Consider the following 18,475-nt stretch of genomic DNA (forward strand, 5'->3'; position numbering starts at 1 on the left):
CAGCCAAAAATAAACATAATAAATAAATAATAAATAAAAATTTTTTTAAAAAAATAAATAAATAAAAGCCTCCTGGGCATGAAACAATAGTAGGTAAAATCGCCTTGCAAACAAAAGCCCTAATAAATGCACGGAATGAAAAAGATATTGCCAAAGAAGGGAAAAGGAAACAATCAACTGAAAGGGCATCCCAGAGCCCTCTGTGCAATGCAGCAGAATTAACAACAGGCATCATCAGTAAACTATATAGAGAATGTCTCAGTGAAACTGTTCCCTGGGATGTAGGCACAGCTTAACACTGACTTACAGGCTCATGCTATGGCTGTTTTCCCTAAAGATACACTTGGTGGCAAGTGCCTTAGAAAAGAAAAACTATAGAAAAGTAACTCAGCCTGAACTCCTGCTGCATGGGTTTTACTGCTGAGGGAGAGCTGGGGTATGAATCCAGTGACAGATGTCCATATTTTCCAAACCCTAGGTCAGAATATAAGATCTTACAATGAGATAAGCTCTATAGAGGCAGTGACTGTATCTGCCGTAGTCACCGCTATATCCCCGATACTTAGTATTAATAGATGCTCAATAAGTACATTTTGAAGGCAAGAAGAGAGAGAGAATATTTGGAGTTGTGCCTAGGCCAGAATATTTGGAGTATGTGGTCATCCTAGGCACTGATCTGTGCAAAAGAAGAAAATCCCATGGTCAAGAAGCGTTCTTAGAGAATAATACCAGAAACACAGTTTTCCAAAAATCCAAATTGATGTTGGTAGACCGCCACAGCCAGCCCCTGACCCCAGAGGCTAGGACAGGCAGCTGGTCACACGTCCAGCTGCCAATATGACTTAGATGGACCATAACATGGATTGACTGACATGAAAACTATAAGCCAAGTTATTTCCAAAACTTTCTGTTTTGGACCTCTTCTTGCAGCCAGAGGGTGGCAGCTGACCTGGGGACTCTAAGTGCTGCGCCTCCGGGCGTCCTATCCATCTTGTAGGCAGAGGAGGTGACTTTCAGGAATGTGCTCTGACCTGTCTGACCTGTGTGTCCATCGTAGCAAATTATGGTTCCTGGTCATTACTCATGCTTGACTTTGTTTTGCCCGATTGTGACAAAAATGAACGCTACAGCTGAGCCTAAGGGGCTCTTCCACAGCCTGGGATGGGCAGCCCTGGCCCCTCAGAGAAATGGAGACCTTTGGCTTATTGAGATACTTGTTATTTCTGACTATCTCACAGACGGAATAGAGACCACTGCCTAAATAAACTCAGGCTTGGAAGAAGACGGATCACTTAGAATGCTTAAAGATGAGAAGGGAAAGAAAAATTCTAGCCAAGCAGAAATCCCGCAAGAGAATGTAGTTCTAATGATAGTATCCTTATAAGAGTAACCTCTTAAAGATATTACTCTACACTCTATACTAATATCTTAGAGATATTACTCTTTATATTACTCTAAAGATACACTCTATCTATAAAGATATCTCTAAGTAGTATCATAAAGATATTACTCCATTCTAAGCAGACAATAGCTGCTTAGGCCTAAACACTCCAGGAAAAAGAGAAGGAGAAGAATATCTTGGGGGAGGTGGCAGGATCAGTTCTTTTCTGGAACCCAGGGGTATAGTACACACCTTAGGTAAGTTACCTTGACTGATACAACAGACTTTCCTGATAGGAGGAAGTGTGCAAGTTGACATCACCATGACGACAGGGCCGGGGCACAGATCCAAGACAGAACTGCTACTACTACTAGCTGTGTGGCCCTGTGCAAGTGACTGACTTCACTGTTTCAGGGTCCTGAACAGTAAAATGGGGATAATACCACCAATTTCAGAAGCTTGTTTTAAGGAATACATGGAATAATATACATAAATCATCTAGTGCACTGCTGGGCATACTAGCAGATAACTGACAGATTCTATTGTTAGCGGTGGTGGCTTTACATTTCCGAGCGTCTGATTTCCTACTAAATTCTCCACATCTGTCTGGATGCTTCCGCCTGTCTGTCCACCTCTCTCCTCTTGGATCCTTTTGCTATTCCCATCACAGTCACCAGATTTACTCTGACAGTGAAACGCTCACCCCGGAACTGGCCTTGGTTTCTCTGCTAGGAAAATGCAAGAGCTTGGTGCGCAATCTCCCGGCCCCTCCTCAGTGTCCAGTGAGGTTGTGGGGCGGGAGCAGTGCTGGGGTAGCCGACGCGGCCCTGACCTTATGTTAAACCAGAGCCACTGCACTTTCACCGTTCTACAGATGGCGCTGTCATACATATTCGTTTGAATAGAGTTCTAGAACTAAAGAAATGTGGGGAAATGCTGGCTCCGGGCTAACATTTCCATTTGCTAGAAGAGGAAATTGAGGCCCCTGGAGATGACTTGAGCGGCCCGACCACGACCCCGCGGGATCAGGAAGCCAGGACTAGAGCCCAGGCCTCTTTGCCCTCCAGGGGCTGCTATCTCTGAGAGGCACACAGAGTCCTACACGCTATCGCCAGGACAGCTCCAGCCCCATCTGAATCACGGCAGCACACTCCCTCATCTGGCAACAGCCTGTGATGTTGTATAAACAGACACGCCAAGGATGAGAACTCAGCAGGCTTATTCATCCGGGGCTTTTAAGGGAAAGAGGACTATAAAACCGAATGGCAAGGGTTTCCTTTCAACCATTTTACTGGGCTAGGAAAGCCCCCGACTTTTCATACATACACATATATCTGCTCTCCCTCACTCAGGGTTCTCCAAGGTCAAGAGAGAAACAACTTCTTTAAAAACGCAAGTCACTAAAGGACATCTATGACAGAAGGATGTTAATAGCTAATTAAAATATTATCCACTTCAAGCTACTTTGTCACTTTGGAAACACCTCACCATCACACAGCCTCAGAACGGGCAGAGCTCAGATCGTATTCTCTAAAATTCAACTATGCAGTGAGACCCTGATTCAACACGATAAATGTTTAATAGCTGGTGTTGGTTCTATCTCTTACTTCTCTGTGTATGTGTGTATCTGTGTGTGCATAAGAATATTTGCACATAGATTTGGATAGGAACATGGATACATACATTCACAAAGTTCTTTGAAAATGATAGGGGTTTAATTTCAAAATTATCTACTACCAATTTTAATTTTAATGTTCAACAATTTAATAAACATGTCATCAATCCCTTAACACGAAATCTGTGTCTACAAACTAATCAGCATTTCCTCTTCCATATAATTAATGACGTTTAATATACAAATCAAAGTCCATTGCTCATTAAGTTGTTAATACAATTTAAGGTGAGAATATTCCACAAAGAAACTTATCATGGGTTGAACTGTGTCCTGCAAATAGAGAGCATGTCGGAGCCCCCATCCCCAGTACCTCAGAATTTGGCCTTATTTGGAGACAGGGTCAAGTTAAGAAGAGGTCACTGGAGTTAAGACCTAATCCTATATGACTAGTGTCCTTACAAAAAGAGGACAAATTGGATTCAGAGACAAACACACACAGGGAGAACAGCATGTAAAGCTGGAGTGATGCTGCCACAGCCAGGGGTTGCCAAGAGCCGCCAGAAGCTGAGAGAGGCAAGGAAGGATTCTTCCCTGGAGCCCTCAGAGAGAGCAAGGCCCTGCTGATACCTTGATCCCGGACTTTCAGCCTCCAAGACTGGGACACCATAAATTTCTGTTGTTTAAGCCCCCCAGTTTGTGCAACTTTTTTATGGCAGCCCAAGGAAACTAATACAAAACTAAATCATCATAATCCACAGTCACGCACTAAGCGCCAACTACGGGCAAAATTGAAAGACTGCACATTTTTAGGTGTGTGTATATACGTACATGTTGTACACGGATGTTGCAGGAATATGTATGTATACATATGTGGAGTGCTTAGCAGCAGATGGCTAGGTGCCAAGGGAGAGGGTAGCCCGGGTATCCTGTAGCTCAAGAGAGGGGATAATCACCCAAGCACAGGCAGTCCAGGAAGGTCTTGGGGAAGCGGGCCTTCAGTAGGGCCTTGAAGGATGAGGAGACTTGGATAAACTGAGAGTGGCTGGGCAGAGACTCATAAATGATCCAGATGTCATACTTTTAAACACTAAAATAACGGTAATACAGCAATAAAATATCTGTCCATAAAAGTAACACCATGCAGAGAACACTGAACACCAACTCAGCCACCAGTAGGAGGGGACTCGGGAGAGCAAAGCTGATGTACGCGGTGTGCTTCCCGCTCAAAGAGGCCAACCTGTGTACGGAGGAGTTCTCTGAGGTAAGGTTTGTGCAGAGCGAGGAGGCGAGGCCCAGGTGTGTTGGCAGAGGGATGCTCAGAGGGGGACATAATAACATCAGAAAAGATGCAGCAGGCACAGCCCGAGAGGGAGGAGGAGATGCAGGACGGGCAGTTTCAGGAAGGAGAACGACTTCTCCAGGGGGGACAGGGGAGAAAAGCGAAGAACCAGGGCCACTGGGTTTGACAAACAAGGGGAAGCAATTTGGCATTAAGTCATCGCCTCTCTAATCAGTGTTCCAGGCCAGACACTGTGGTGGGACCTTTGCATATACTAGCTCAGTTACTCTTTGCAGCTAGGCTTTAATGTGCCTACTTGAAAGATGAGGAAACTAATAGCAGAGAAACAAAGTGTCTGGGAGCCATCCAGGGACTGGGGAAAGCAGTCTCGGGGCAGGTGGGATCTTCCTTAAGAGAAAGACGAAGAGGAGCAGGCACCTGGGCATCTGCCTTAGGAGCAGGAAGCCGTCCACATCCACCCGAGGAACCCATGACTCCAGAGAAAGACGCTGCCTCTGTTGTGATTACCTCCAGAAGCCTCCAAACACCCCATCCTGAAGCTGGGCAACCTGTACCACCTGCTACACCCTTCCCCCGCTCCACTGCGAGTAATTCCTCTTCCTGATGATTTGGGGCCAGTAGACAGAATGGCCCAGCTGGCAGTGGTGTCTGTGTGTGGCCGGCTGCCCCATGGCATCCTTAGGTCCTCAAAAGACACTAAGCATCCTCCATGACTGTGAAAAAGAACAAGGCCCCGTCCTGCCCTCAGCCGGCTGAAGCTCTAACAGGGCCCTGGAAATCCTCTGAGAAGTTTCGCTTTATCAGCAACCCACTCTGGGCCACTTAACAGCTTCTACATCCGAGCGAGCTCCAAACCCCGCCTTTGCACGCCGCAGACCCCTCCAAAGGAACCAAAGTCACTTCACCAGTGTTCCCGGCATCTTGCAATTTTGTGGGCTACGTATGATGTCACAGAGGGGCAGGCACCCCCAGGGCCTCCTTGCTGGTGCCTGCCTCTGGCTCCCAATGACGCAAGACCAGGCACCTGGCTAGGACATGGTGACGAAATCACCCAGAACAGCCTCACAGTTACCACCAGGACCTGCAAGTGCGGCCACCACCCAAGGACTTCGGTTCTGGGGTAGCAGCCAGCCGCACCCTCCTCCCCTCTACCCCAGCGCTTCCGCAGTGCGTCACTGATGCATCAGAGATGGGCACTCAGGCTGCACACCTGGTCCACCCAGTCGAAGAAGCGTCCTGGCGCATCCTCTCCCCCAGCATTTCTCCGCACGCCCTGAGTTCCCAGGCGGGAGGGTGTAGGGTGCAGGGAGACTGGAAGGACTTTGTCCCCCACCAGCGCCACTTTCACCTGGATTACATCCTGGTTCAGGATGACGTTTTGATCAACAACAACAACAACAAAAAAAAAAAAAAAAAAAAGGAGGGTCTAATTGCTTTTAAAAGTTTGAAAAGCGCTCTTCAAGACCAATAGGCAAATCGGTACACAACGTGGTTACCAATGCACCTGTGACATAGAACACATTGCCTCTTCCTTCGGGAATACTTGACTATTCTAGTGCAGTGACATGCCCTCCGGTGCCTCACAGCACCCACTGTCCCAGTGTCAGCACCCAGAAGCCCCTCACCAACACCTCCCCAGGCGTGCAGCTCGGGTCTAACTCCCAAAGACCAAATTTCCCACTGTCTCTACCATGCATACGGGGCCCTTGTCCTGTCACTCACTCACCCCAGCCTGGGCCCCTTTCTCCAGCAAGCACTCGTTCTGATTCCCCATGTGCTAAGCTGCCCATGAACCCCTGGACACAGCCCAGGGCCACTTCTCTGACCAATCTATCAGCTTTGAAAGGAAGGACAGGGAGGGGATTGGTGAGGGCAGAAGGGGACCCCTTCCCCCAGCAACACAGGCCTCTGGTCATCAGCCAGGGTCCAGCAGCCAAAGCCTGACCTCTCCCGCTCTCTTTGGTTATGAGCTTTTACCCCCAAACTTTTTCTTTGGAGAATGTTCAAAGGTACAGAGAAGCTGGAAGAATAAACTATGTAACCAATGTACCATTATCACAAGTAAGAAAAGTACTATTTATTCAATAATATGTAATATATGGGTTCATATTCAAAACTGTACAGTTATCCCAATATATCTTTTATAGATTTTTTTTGGATCCAGGATTTAATTAAGGTTTAATTCGTGATAATGATATTAAGTCTCTCTAGTCCCTTTTATCTCCAATAGATTCTCATTTTTCTTAAATAACATTGAATTTATTAAGGGAGCCTGGATAATTTTTTGTAGACAGTCCTACATTTTGGCTTTTTCTGTGTCCTTATTACTAGATTCAATTAAACAAGTTTGGCATGAATATTACTGGTAACATTGTTTACTTCTGAACTGTATCACATCAGAAGTCACATAATACCAGGCTGCCCACTATTGGTAATGCTGAATCAGATCACCTGGTAGAACTACTGGCTACCATATTGTGGCATATTGTACCTTTAGAGTCAGTAAGTGATCAGTGAGGTAATACTCTTGAGCTCACATGAATATACTGCTCCACAGTAATCTTCCACCAATTAGTGTTTGCATTCATTGATGACCTGACCTGGGGGTTACAAAGCAGAGATTTTCTAAATTTATCAGCCGATGTCATATAAAGAAGAGCTTTCCCTTCTATAATCTCTCTCTGAATCTCTCTCTCTGATTATTACTATAAACCCATGAGGGTTTTTTTATTATGCAATGTGCCAGGGCTCATCCCTGTCATTAATTCTTTTTAATGTTGAAATTTTTCCATTTTTACCAGTGAGAGCCCTTTCAAACAGGCTTCTGGGTCCTTTGATATGGCCCAATTCTCCATGTTCCCAGAGCCCTGCTTACACTTCTGGAGCCTAACACTCGAACGATCACGTCCCCTTGGTTTATTTATACGTCTGTCTCACCTGCAAAACGACGAGCTTCTCAAGGCAAGGCCAAGGTCAGAGTTATCTCTGTGGCCCAGTGTGTAGCACAGCAGCTGGCAACAAAACGCCTGCGCAATTCCTCCTCCCTGCAGCCGGGTGCCCTTGCCGCGCCAGAGCTGCCGCTGGGCTGCACCTCTCCAGGCAACCCCTCCACCATGTGAGCGGGGCCTCCGGCTCCAGCCACAGGGAGAGGCTCAGGCCCCGCCGGCAGCTCACAATGGGCCCTTGGACTCAACGGGATGAGGCTGTTTCAGGAAAAACACGTTCCCAGCCACAGCACCTGTCACTAAGGCCAGCACTCCTGGAGCCTCAAGGCCACACAGAGCCTGCATTCACCAAGAAGCAAGAGCAGGGACAGGAGGCAGCAAAGCAGCCTGACTTCTGGGAAGATGGCAGACGGGGGGCAAGTTCAAGAGGGCCTTTCATCACACAGCTGCTGACATGCAGGCTCTGTGAATAGCCTGGATGGAGGATGGCAGGAAAAGGGGTTAAAATAAAAGAGTACAAAGACGGGAACTGGCCAGGGCTTCGCTTCAGAGATGGCTTACCTTCTCTCTTCTTTCAACCTTCTTTTCACTTGGCTCAGACACTGGACTTTCAGGAGGTACGGTCAGCCGTAGTCTGCAGACATTTGCCTAAGAGAGACGAGAGAAGAGGCCTGTTATGAACCTGCATTTGGAGCAGCCGGATGACCTGGGGCTTCTCAGAGCCTCTTTCCCCTACTTAGCAATGGTGCTGATGGTACCAATCTCACAGGGGACGCTGGGGTAAGACCAGCCTTTGCCTGGCCCGTCACAGGCACTCATCACCTCACTGCTTATGTCTTATGTTTTCCTTGTTTAGGAAACTACTGAATAGTTTCACAGAGTTCAAACATTTTTTGAAATGGCTCATGTTCCGTGACAGTACAGAACGATCTGATTTCACAACCATGGGCCAAAATACAGCTAGAAGGATAGAGGCCAAACTATACACAGTGGTGATGGGGTAGGAGGGTGCTTTCTACTTGACTCTGTGTTGGCTTTTCCTATAACAGACACGTACAAGTTTAATCACAACATTTTTTAAAAAGTCTATATACCCATGTTCACAGCAGCATTATTGACAACAGCCAAAAGGCAGAAACATCCCAAATGTCCATCAATGCATGAATGAATAAAATATGGTACGTACATAGAACACAATATTCTACAGCCTTATAAAGGAAGAGAATTCTGACACATGCTACAACATGGAGGAAACTTGAGGACATTATGCTAAGTGAAATAAGGCAGGCAAAAAGGACAAATCCAATATGCTTCCACTTACATGAGGTCCCTGGAGTAGTCAAATTCACAGAGACAGAGAGCAGAATGGCGGTTGCCAGGGGCTGAGTTATCCTTTAACGGGTATGGAGTTTCAGTTCGAAAAGATGAAAAAATTCTGGAGATGGATGGTGGTGATGGTTGCACAACAATGACAATGTACTGAACGCCACATGATGTTTATTTCACCCTATTGTCACAGCCTGGTCCTACTGTGACATTTTCCAGACAGAAGTGATCCTACCATTAAAACAACAACAACAACAAAACTCCAGAGGGCCAAAGCAGCACCCAGAGTGCCCGGCCCACAGCCGACTGCACTCATGAGAGCACTGCTTGTCCCTGTTATGGATTGAATTGTGTCCCCCTAAAATGTATTATGTTGAAGTCCTAACCCCTAGCACCTCAGAACGTGACTTTATTTGAAAATAGGGTCTTTATAGAGGTTACAGAAGTTAAAATGAGGTCATTAGGGTGGGTCCTAATCCCAAATAACTGGTGTCCTTATATAACAGGGAAATTGGGAGACAGACACACATACAGGAAGAACACCATGTGAGCATGCAAAGGAGAAGGGCCTGGAACAGACCCTTCCCTCACAGCCCCCCTAAGGAACCAATCCTGCTGACACCTTGATTTTGGACTTCCGGTCTCCACAACCGTGAGACAATACATTGCTGCTGCTTAAGCCACCTGGCTTGTGGTACATTTTTGCAGCGACCCTAGCAAACTAATACATCCCGCAACCTGGTTTGCAGGGTCACAGATCTGCACTGGTCCACAGGGCAGCTTCTGAGCAAAAGTACCCTGCATCCAAGAAGCCCAGGGTTGGATATGATTGTAAAAGACCTTTGAATGCCAACCTGCCAGCCTACGAAGGAACCCCCTCACCCAACAGTGTACCTGGCAGGTGGACACCCAGACTGAGGGTAACATTTTCCATGTACAGGTGAGAGCACATTTGGGACACATCAGCACTTCCACACACACCTCTGCCTCCCTCTGAGGTACCCCATTTTGCTACCTGACACCTCTAGCTTCCTGGTAATGAACTTATAAGTTCTTCCTCAGAACTCCTACCTAATGGACCCAGGGTGCCCTCGGGGACTGCAACAGAATTCCCTTTACTCTTCACAGGCCTGAACCTCCTTTCTTCTGCACTAAACAACCCCAGTTCTTTCAGCCATGTGATTTGGTTTCAAGATCCTTCTTCATCCTCACTCTCCTCTGGGCAAGCTCTGACTCCAGGGACCCCAGGGTGAGACGTGGCCTGACACACGGCCAACTTTGCAATAAACCTTCAAAGCTCATCGCCAGTCATGCTGGCCAAAGAGAAACCAAGCCATCCCAGCACGTAGCTCTCTTAGCTGGCAATCCACAACACTGATGGGAATCCGAGGGCCTCCAGAGAAAGGTAACCCTTTGACTTCAGGCCACTTGGACTGGCTGAAAACAGCTGGCATTTGCACAGACATCAAAGTGTAACTCACACCCGGCAGGTAATCCAAGTCTGTGATGCTCAATAATCTTGTCTGGTAGGCTGGATCTGAACCACAGCACAGTTTTGCAGAGAAAAGGAAGGGCTTTTCTCCTGCACCACATCACACACACACACACACACACACACACACACACAGAGTGTGCACACACATGTATATACCTACACAGGTGCACACGCACATACACAGGTTCCAACACCTACTAGGCTGTGTTGATTATGAGCAAGCTATTTAATCTCTCTGAATCGCAAGGGTAAAAGGCAGGTAAAGGAAGATGTCTGGCACACAGTAAGCCTCTGTCAGTGTTAGATATTTTTATTATTATCTAGATATTATCATCATCCTACAAACTCCAAAATGATATAGGCTTAATTGGCTTCCCGGCTCCACTTTCCATAACACTAAACAATTTGGTCAACGGATCTAGTGGGTATTAGTACTGCAAGTGATACCTTTTTTTAGGCTGATTGCCCTAGAGGGGTAATCCCTAATGGCAATAATTTTCAGAATAAACTAAAAAACTGAAGAAAAGACAAGGCCCAGAAGGGGCCTCATGGGTCCAATCACTCAAAATGAGAAGTCCCCTCCCCCTGATTGAGACAATTCTTTATTTGTCCACTCAGAACTCCGATATTCCTCAACACACTTCCTGAAAGTCTCCCCGAACCATGTATACCCTACGGTATGCAAAGCCGCAGGATAAAGAGAATGCATTTCTCTAAACTGTCAGTTTTACCTGGTGATAGGTAACGAATTAAAATAAAATGAACATGTAAAATAAACATCTGACTTCAAAGCTATCTGGCAGGTGCAGCAGGTGCTTGCGGCTACACCCACGCCCCTGTGTAGAGTGTTTACTCTTGTCGTTAGAAGTGCTTTTATGGAAACAGTAAGGCATGGATTACACGTGGTGCTTGCATTCTGTAATCAGTGCTGACCCACAGATGGACTGACTATACAGATGCAATTCAAACCCAGCTTGGAACAGGATCAGACCCTTCCTCATAAGATGGTCAAATGTACTGTCACGTGAAAAAAAAGAAAGGTGCTGGGGGAAAAATGTTAACAATAACTCCATTTTTGTTTTTTAAATACAATCTGATAATTTGTGTAGATTTGTGGGGGGAAAAAAATGTCTTTAAGAAAACACAACCAGCTGCTGCTGGTGGTAGTGGTGGCGATCTTTGGAAAGTGGGATTTCTGCGATGTCTACCCCTGTTCCAAGTATGTGTAAGTTTTTAAATTAAAAATCGTAGTAGTCATAGCAAAAATAAAGATTGAGAGCAACTATATCAGACAGAGAGAGAGAGAGAGAGAGAGAGAGAGAGATCAATCCTTCCTAGACCCACAGGACTGCTTCAGGAGCAGCAAAGAGAACATCCCAAAGGTCTAAAAAGTACTCTGAATTTCTTTACAGAAGCACTAAGTAACCCCTGAATGCATCTGATAGGTTGACCCAGTAGAGTTTACCTCCCTTTAGTCATTCACTTTCAGGAATCTCCCCATGGGAAAATGTCCCACTGAGTAAGACCAAGGCAGCGTTGCTTATCTCTCTGAGCATTTTACGATGCTGACCTTCATGGTTTCCTGACACTCAGGTACATAATACCCACAGCAGCCCAGGCTGGACAGTACCTGAGAGGCAGGTAAGGTAGTTTATTCCAGGGGTTCCCACGGCAGCTGGCTCAGCCCTGTGTTCTGAACTTTGAGGAGAGCTGAATCTAACTTACCCTGAACACTACTGCTGGACCAGCCGTCCCTATACGAAAGGGTCCCTTCTAGTGCATCAAAAGCAGGAAGATGGACTTAGTGTACTTCAAGTACTGAGCACCCACTACTTGTAAAATACTTTTAAGGGCTATGAGGGTACTAATATGGAAAAGAAACAGCCATGCCCATAGAGGCTCATAATCCAGAAACACACCCACAAAGGGCAATCAAGAGCACTTGGTATAACCAATATAATATTGGGAGAGACAGGGTAGTTTGTGGTTAAGGCACGATGGAACTGCACTTCTGGGCTCCAATTTTGGTTCTGACACCTACTAGCTATGAAACCTTTGGAAAGCTACTTAATCTTTATTGCTTCAGTTACTTTAGTTGTAAAACACAGCTAACAATACTGCAGAACCACTCTCTTGAAATTGTGGTGAGGATTAAATAAACTAATGAAAAAACTAATGAAAAGGGCTTAGAACAGTTAGAACTGTTAGGCTTAGAACTTAGTTAGGGCTTAGAACTCTGTAAGTCGTCTTTTTTACCCTGGGAATATAGGAAGGAGAACAATCATCTTAACTGGAGGTGGGAGTACGTCGGAAGGCTCCTAGAGATGACATTTGAGCTGGGTATAGAAAGACAGAAAGGACTGCTTGGGTCAGTGAGGTTGGGAGAATCCATCATCAGAATAACAACAGATAATTACCAGGCAAGGCAGTCATTCCAGGCTGGCCGAAGGCATAGACATTGGCATGTTCTGAAAATGGTAAATGGGCCTGCAGCCTGAGCAACAGTGGGGGAGGAAAATGGACAAACAGGTAGGGGCCAAACTCTGACAAGCTACAAATGCCTGATGGCAAAGCAAGGCCTCTAATGGAAGACATTGGGGAGCCATTTAAATTTCTGGAGGAAGGGACTAACACTCAAACCTGAGTTCAGTGATTCAATAGCAATTATTGAGTACCTCCTATTATGTTCCACACCCAACAACATGGACTGGAGAGGGGGAAACAGGGCTCCCAAGTAGGCTTTGTACCGTAATTGCTTTTGTAGCCCTTACAGCACTCAGCACAGTATCAACACATAATAGGCCCTGCTCAGTAAATATCAGTGTGGGTTTCTTTTTAGGTTGAACTAAAACACGGTAAGGAGAATGTACCTGAAACTCCCCAGAGAGCCTTCCACTTTCTTCAAACCAACCCCCACGGGAGGAATAGCAAGGCAGGGGCAGCGAGCATTCAAGCCTCTTCCACAAGAAGATACACAACCGAGCCCTTGTCTGCAATCAGGGCACCTAGGAGCAAAGCCGGGCCTCTGGGGACTTGTTTCTAACCCCCTTTGTGAAGGCAGAAAGCTGGTCCCCATGGAGGGGGGATTCTGGGATCCACGTACCATCATGCTCTCAGCTTCAGGTACCTGGGCTCACCCGAGGGAAAACTGTCCCTCTCAAATAAAAACGGGTGAAGATGACCTAGGGAGGTGCCGGGTTTGCTCATCAGTTTACGAACATGGATTTCCCTAAGGAAATGAGCCAAGTGCATTTACACTTCCCTCAGGCCTGGTCCACTTTGTGACCGTGGGACCCTGCCCAGCTCCGCCTAACAACAGAAGGTGTGGCCACTAAGGTTGTGGCTGGGAGGACGGACACCACAATCCCTCTGCTCAGCACAAGCATAAAATCTCTGGAATACACAGGTGAAACAGGGCCTGCCCCGTCTGAAGTAGGCCTCTTACTTTGAAGTAGGCTTTGGCCCTGAACTTGCAGGCCTGATTATCTACATCAGGGTGGGGCAAATTTTTTCCGTAGAGGGCCAGATAGTAAACACTGAGGGTCTGCAAGCCCTGTAACAACCATTCTTAGCTCAGAGTATACAAAACAGGTAGAGGGCTGGATCTGACTACGGGGTTGTAGCTTGCCAACCCTTAACCTACGTACTTGGACACTTCTTCCAGGCGGTATAAAGTGTCCTGGAACACCCTATTCTGTGTCAGGGCTGACAACAGACAAAATTCATAAGTAGGAGGATGGTGACTTCTCCTTCCTGCTCTAGCTGGCTCATCTGTACCAGGCTTACCATGTGCCCCGAATGCCAAGACCCAGAGAGAAAAACACAGGTACGAACACACACAGACACCAGTGTGACCTGGCGTATTATGACTCCTCCACCCTGACCCCCACCACCACCTTGCCCTTCCACCAAGGCAAAGGGACCTTTCAGAACACAGGCCCAGGACTGTCTGCATTTCCAGGAAAGCTCTCTGGGAGAGCAACCCTGGAAGGAAGAGTTCCAATCCTCGGCCGCACATTAGAATCACCCGGGGAGCTGCCTAAACAATGCTGATGTTATTCTCTACTTTCCAATGTTCTCATTTAGACGGTCTGGGCTGGGGCCTGGGCAGAGGTATTTTAAGCTTCTCGGTATTCCGTGCATAACCAGAGTAGAGAACCACTTACTTAACCAAAGGAATGAAACTCCGACAATGCAACAGGATGAAGCACCTGGAATACTTGGAGGCCTTCCCAGAGCTGTCAAACTCCTCACCTGGGCCGACACTCCCATCCACAGGACACCTGCTTCCTGCCCAGGTGGGCCAGAGGTCACGGGCTGGCTTCATCCCAAGCTTCTCTTCCTGTTTTCCCGTTTGCCAACTCAGTGTTAAGGGTGGCTGTTTGAGGACCCTGGTGACACTCTTCCTTTTAAGCACCTATTACACCAGGCTTGGGGAGGCAGGGTCCTGAAACCTTCTCAAGTAGCTGATCATAGATAGGAGCAATGATGGGGTGCACAGGCCTCTAGGGGAACACGGAAGAGGGGGTTCAGAGCAGACTTCCTGGAGGAGCCGACCCTTCGTCAGAGGCTAGGAATAGCATCAAAAGCTTGGGGAACAGCAAGTAATTGGGGACAACTGCAAAGAGTATGCATGAGGAGGGGGAAGGGGAAGGCAAAGGCAAAGGCCAGATCAGAAGGCCCTGGGTACTAAACTAAGGGGGTTTGTGCTTGTTCCTGAGGGTACAAGACTGAGGGGGGTCTTGAAGTAGAGGAGCTAGGTAACTGCATTTTAGAGGGATCACTCTGGCCTTAAAAGACAAAGAACAGTCAACAAGGTGACTGACATTTAGGAAATATCACTCTTCTAAGGAGGGAAAGAGGTAAATACCTCTGTGTTACTATTCTGTGTGCTGGGGAATATCTACCAGGACAGTTTTCGGCTGAGAGAGATGGCTGCAGGAAGCAAGAAGACCGTAACACCCGTAATCACTGAAAGTATTATATTTTAGATCGAAACATTTCAACTTGGTCTCTAGTTAGTTAGCCCAGGATCCACAGCTCCCTGCACTCAATTCTACAATTTTTGAGGCTGACCTGAAAGGGTTTCCTAAGTGACCAGTAGCTCAGTGGTAACACCCAACCTCCGGGTCTCAGGTTTCCTTAAGAATCCCCAGAACTCAGGTCCCTTCATCCTACATCTGACACAGCGAGATGGGTGAACCAAAGTAGAGAAGTCGGGACATTTTTTTTCTGAGCCTACAACTATCAATTCTTAGTGGCAGAGGCTTTTTGGCTAAAACCCCTCAACTGGGTTCAGGAGGTCCCAGGGGAGCGGCCAACTGTTTTCTGAGTACAGCGGGTCCCCTGCCCATCCCCTCCCTGGGGGATGGCTCACCAGACGCTGAGGTCCCACAATGCCCAGTGTCCCTTCCTCAGAGCCCCATAGGATGATACAGAAGTTATGCACATAGATGTTTCTGTGAAAGGAAAAGGAAGTGAGGTAAACACCTGTCTGACCCATTCACTGGCCAGCTAAGGAGAATTCTTTCTTTTGAGCCTATCAGACAGAAATGGGACCCAGGAGAGTGAGGAAGTAATGACTGAGCAGACCATTCCAGCTGTGAACGGAGGAAGCCTTTGCCAAATACAAAGAAATATTGGCAAGAGCAGGCCACGAGACAGTCCTATCCCTGTGGCCTTGTTGGGTTTGGTTTTGTTTTTTTATGTGCCACTGAGGGGCCACAATACCAGTAACAGTAGCCAACAGTCTCTTATTATCGACAGAGCATGGTGCTGGGGGAACCCTTGACAAGTCTATCATCTCACACCACCCTCGCTGAACAGCTCAACCAAATATATCTGGCTGCCCAAAGCAACACGTGCCTTCCCCCCAAAGCACACAACCTGGCCACACAACTGACCTTTCACTGCAAAGTCTCATTCAGTGGGATTAACTGCATTTACAAAATTCCTTTCCAAATCACAAAGCAACGTCAACCTTTTAAAAAACGTTTATTCTCCAAGGTCACCAACCTGTCTATGGTTATTCTCCAGCCAATTTATCTTCCTGCTGTTGCCATAGATAAAACTATTTTTAGTGCACAACTGGTTTGAAGGCAGATTTTTTTTTTTAATTTTATAACCCCTGCTGGTTGGCATCCATAAATGCCTCTCAGAGCTTTGTTTATCAGCTGACAGAAATTACTCTCCCACCTGTTTTTTTTTTTTTTTCCCTTGAGAGATTTCAGATAAGAAGGAAGTACAAATTGTAGGTGGCAGCTATTGAACAAAGGATAACTAGTGACAGTCTGGTCTGGCCATACCACCCTGGTGGCTGACTCAGAGAACTCCCTGCTCAGTGTCAGCTGTCAGCGCCACTTCTGGTTGGCTTGAATGCCTGGATCAACACATCCCGGTTCCCCTGCAGTCCCTAATTTGGTAAGCTCTTTGGATGAAACAGAAATGTTATTTTAGTGGCTAACTTGTTACTGTTCAAGACCATCACTTGTCCAATATCTCAGAGGAAAGACAGAACAATACAGAGTTTATTGAAAAACTTTCAACTTAGGGAACACTTTTTTGCTTTTCACTTGTTTGGTCTACAATTTTATTTTCAAGGCATCCTGTTCTTGTTTTTCCAAAAAATAAGTGTTTTGCCCTAACGCAGGTCCAATACACCACTGTTATACAGTATATGCCAAGAGTCCCATTTAGAAGAATCATATTTCCTTTTTTCAGTATCTCAATGATGTCAATTGCCTCACAAAGTCCCACTCATCCTGCAAGACTAAACACAAATGTCTCCTACAGAGGGAGGCCTTCCTCAGATGCTTCAAGAAGAACCTTTTCTTTTAGCTTCAACACAACCTTGTCAACACTCTACCCCACTATTACAACCATCACTTTGTATATGGTAGTCTGTGACAATGTCTGCACCCACAGTTAGAGTGGACCCCAATATCTAGCCCTGCATCACACAGATCTATAAACATTGTTTAATAAATCAATTAATCAAAGATCATAGTTTACACACACACACACACACACACACACACACACAGTACTTGTGCCACTTGCAAATCCTGAGCAGAGCTGGAAGTCATAAAGGGGACCCTAGAAACTTTAGATATCTTCTTTGCAGAACCTACCCATGTGCTCAGAGCAGCCCTACACGGTCTGATTCAGGGCGCAGACCCCTTCAGTCCAAAGTATTTCAGTTGTCTTATTCAAAGAGCAAAGCCTTCTCAGTAGTGTGTTCATTGTGCCAGACACCACAGCACTTACAACTAAAGAAATACTTGAAAGTAAATATTTGATAAAAAAAACTTCAGGAAAGTTACCTATTATACTAGTCACATTTCATCCACCCATTATCACTTTAGCCACCCAACTAGTACCCACTCTGGAGGGGGACCTAGAGAATTTAATGCAATCTGGTCCCATGTGTGACCCTGTCCAGGCTCAGGGCTAGCTTTTCAGTGACTTCATTCTTTCTCAGTCATAATTATGTTCCAACTGAGAAGGATTTCCCAAAAAAAAGGCAAATACCCATCTTGGTGTAAGGCTTGGATTGTGGTTGGAAACCCACTTGGACCTAATGGGGATCTTTCTTTATGAAGCTAATGATTGGACAACCAGAGTTCTGTCAGCCCTAAGTGGTGCACGTGCACATATCTGAACCCATCACTTGGCCCAGACCCAGGAGTAACACAGAGTCTTTCTTCCAGAGCTAAAGAAAAACAGCATTGAAGACGACTGCTAGTCACTTGGTTGAGGTATACAAAATCAAATAAGCACATCTACAAGACTAGAAAACAGATAGGAGTACCAAAGGGGGCCCTGGCTTGGACTTGCCTACTTGTTTAGCTAAACCTAGGGGAAATATGATTAGAGAAGTCTCAACCTCAGAAAAGTACTCACCCAAATGATGAGTAGTGAACATCATAATGAACAAATGAACCAAAAAGGCACAAACCAAAGCCCTGGCAGTATGCTCTGAGGTACCAGTCTTGGAAGAGATATGAAATGGGAACGATGTGGCTAGCATTTCTTTCACAGAGCATCTGGAGAGATGAGAAAAGATGCAACAAAGATGGCAAAGAAACATCACTTCCAAAGGGCAACCTAGGTGAAGATGGTGCCCACTGTGCTAATACTTAAATTAGAAAGAAGAAAGCAGTTTGCATAAACCCAAGTCCCACAACTGGGCTCCTAGGTGGCCAGCAGCTAATTTCTACTCTGTATTGATAAAAATGAAGCCTACCTAGATTAAGCGCACTCCAAATCAGTGTTACTCTATCACGAGGGGGGACAAGTGGCCCTTTCTTTTCATCGCTGGAAGGAGGAAAGTTTGGGTGTTAAAGACATTCATTACCTTTGAGTCTCAAGATAGGGACAATGCAGAAAGTTTCCCTTGCTTTTTAAACTGGTG

At 46.3% G+C, this 18,475-nt stretch overlaps 1 protein-coding gene across 5 annotated transcripts in view; it reads right to left on the bottom strand.

The window, feature by feature from the left end:
• The window catches only part of MYZAP (myocardial zonula adherens protein), a 94,121-nt gene that overhangs the window by 75,232 nt on the left and 414 nt on the right, over positions 1-18,475 (bottom strand). For all 5 annotated transcript variants that reach the window (XM_007165936.2, XM_057543469.1, XM_057543470.1 and 2 more), the window contains exon 2: positions 7,803-7,889. In XM_007165936.2, the coding sequence (XP_007165998.2) occupies positions 7,803-7,889 (87 nt within the window). The remainder of the gene's footprint in view (positions 1-7,802; positions 7,890-18,475) is intronic.

Source organism: Balaenoptera acutorostrata, chromosome 3 (assembly GCF_949987535.1).
Source record: "Balaenoptera acutorostrata chromosome 3, mBalAcu1.1, whole genome shotgun sequence".
Lineage (NCBI taxonomy): Eukaryota > Metazoa > Chordata > Mammalia > Artiodactyla > Balaenopteridae > Balaenoptera > Balaenoptera acutorostrata.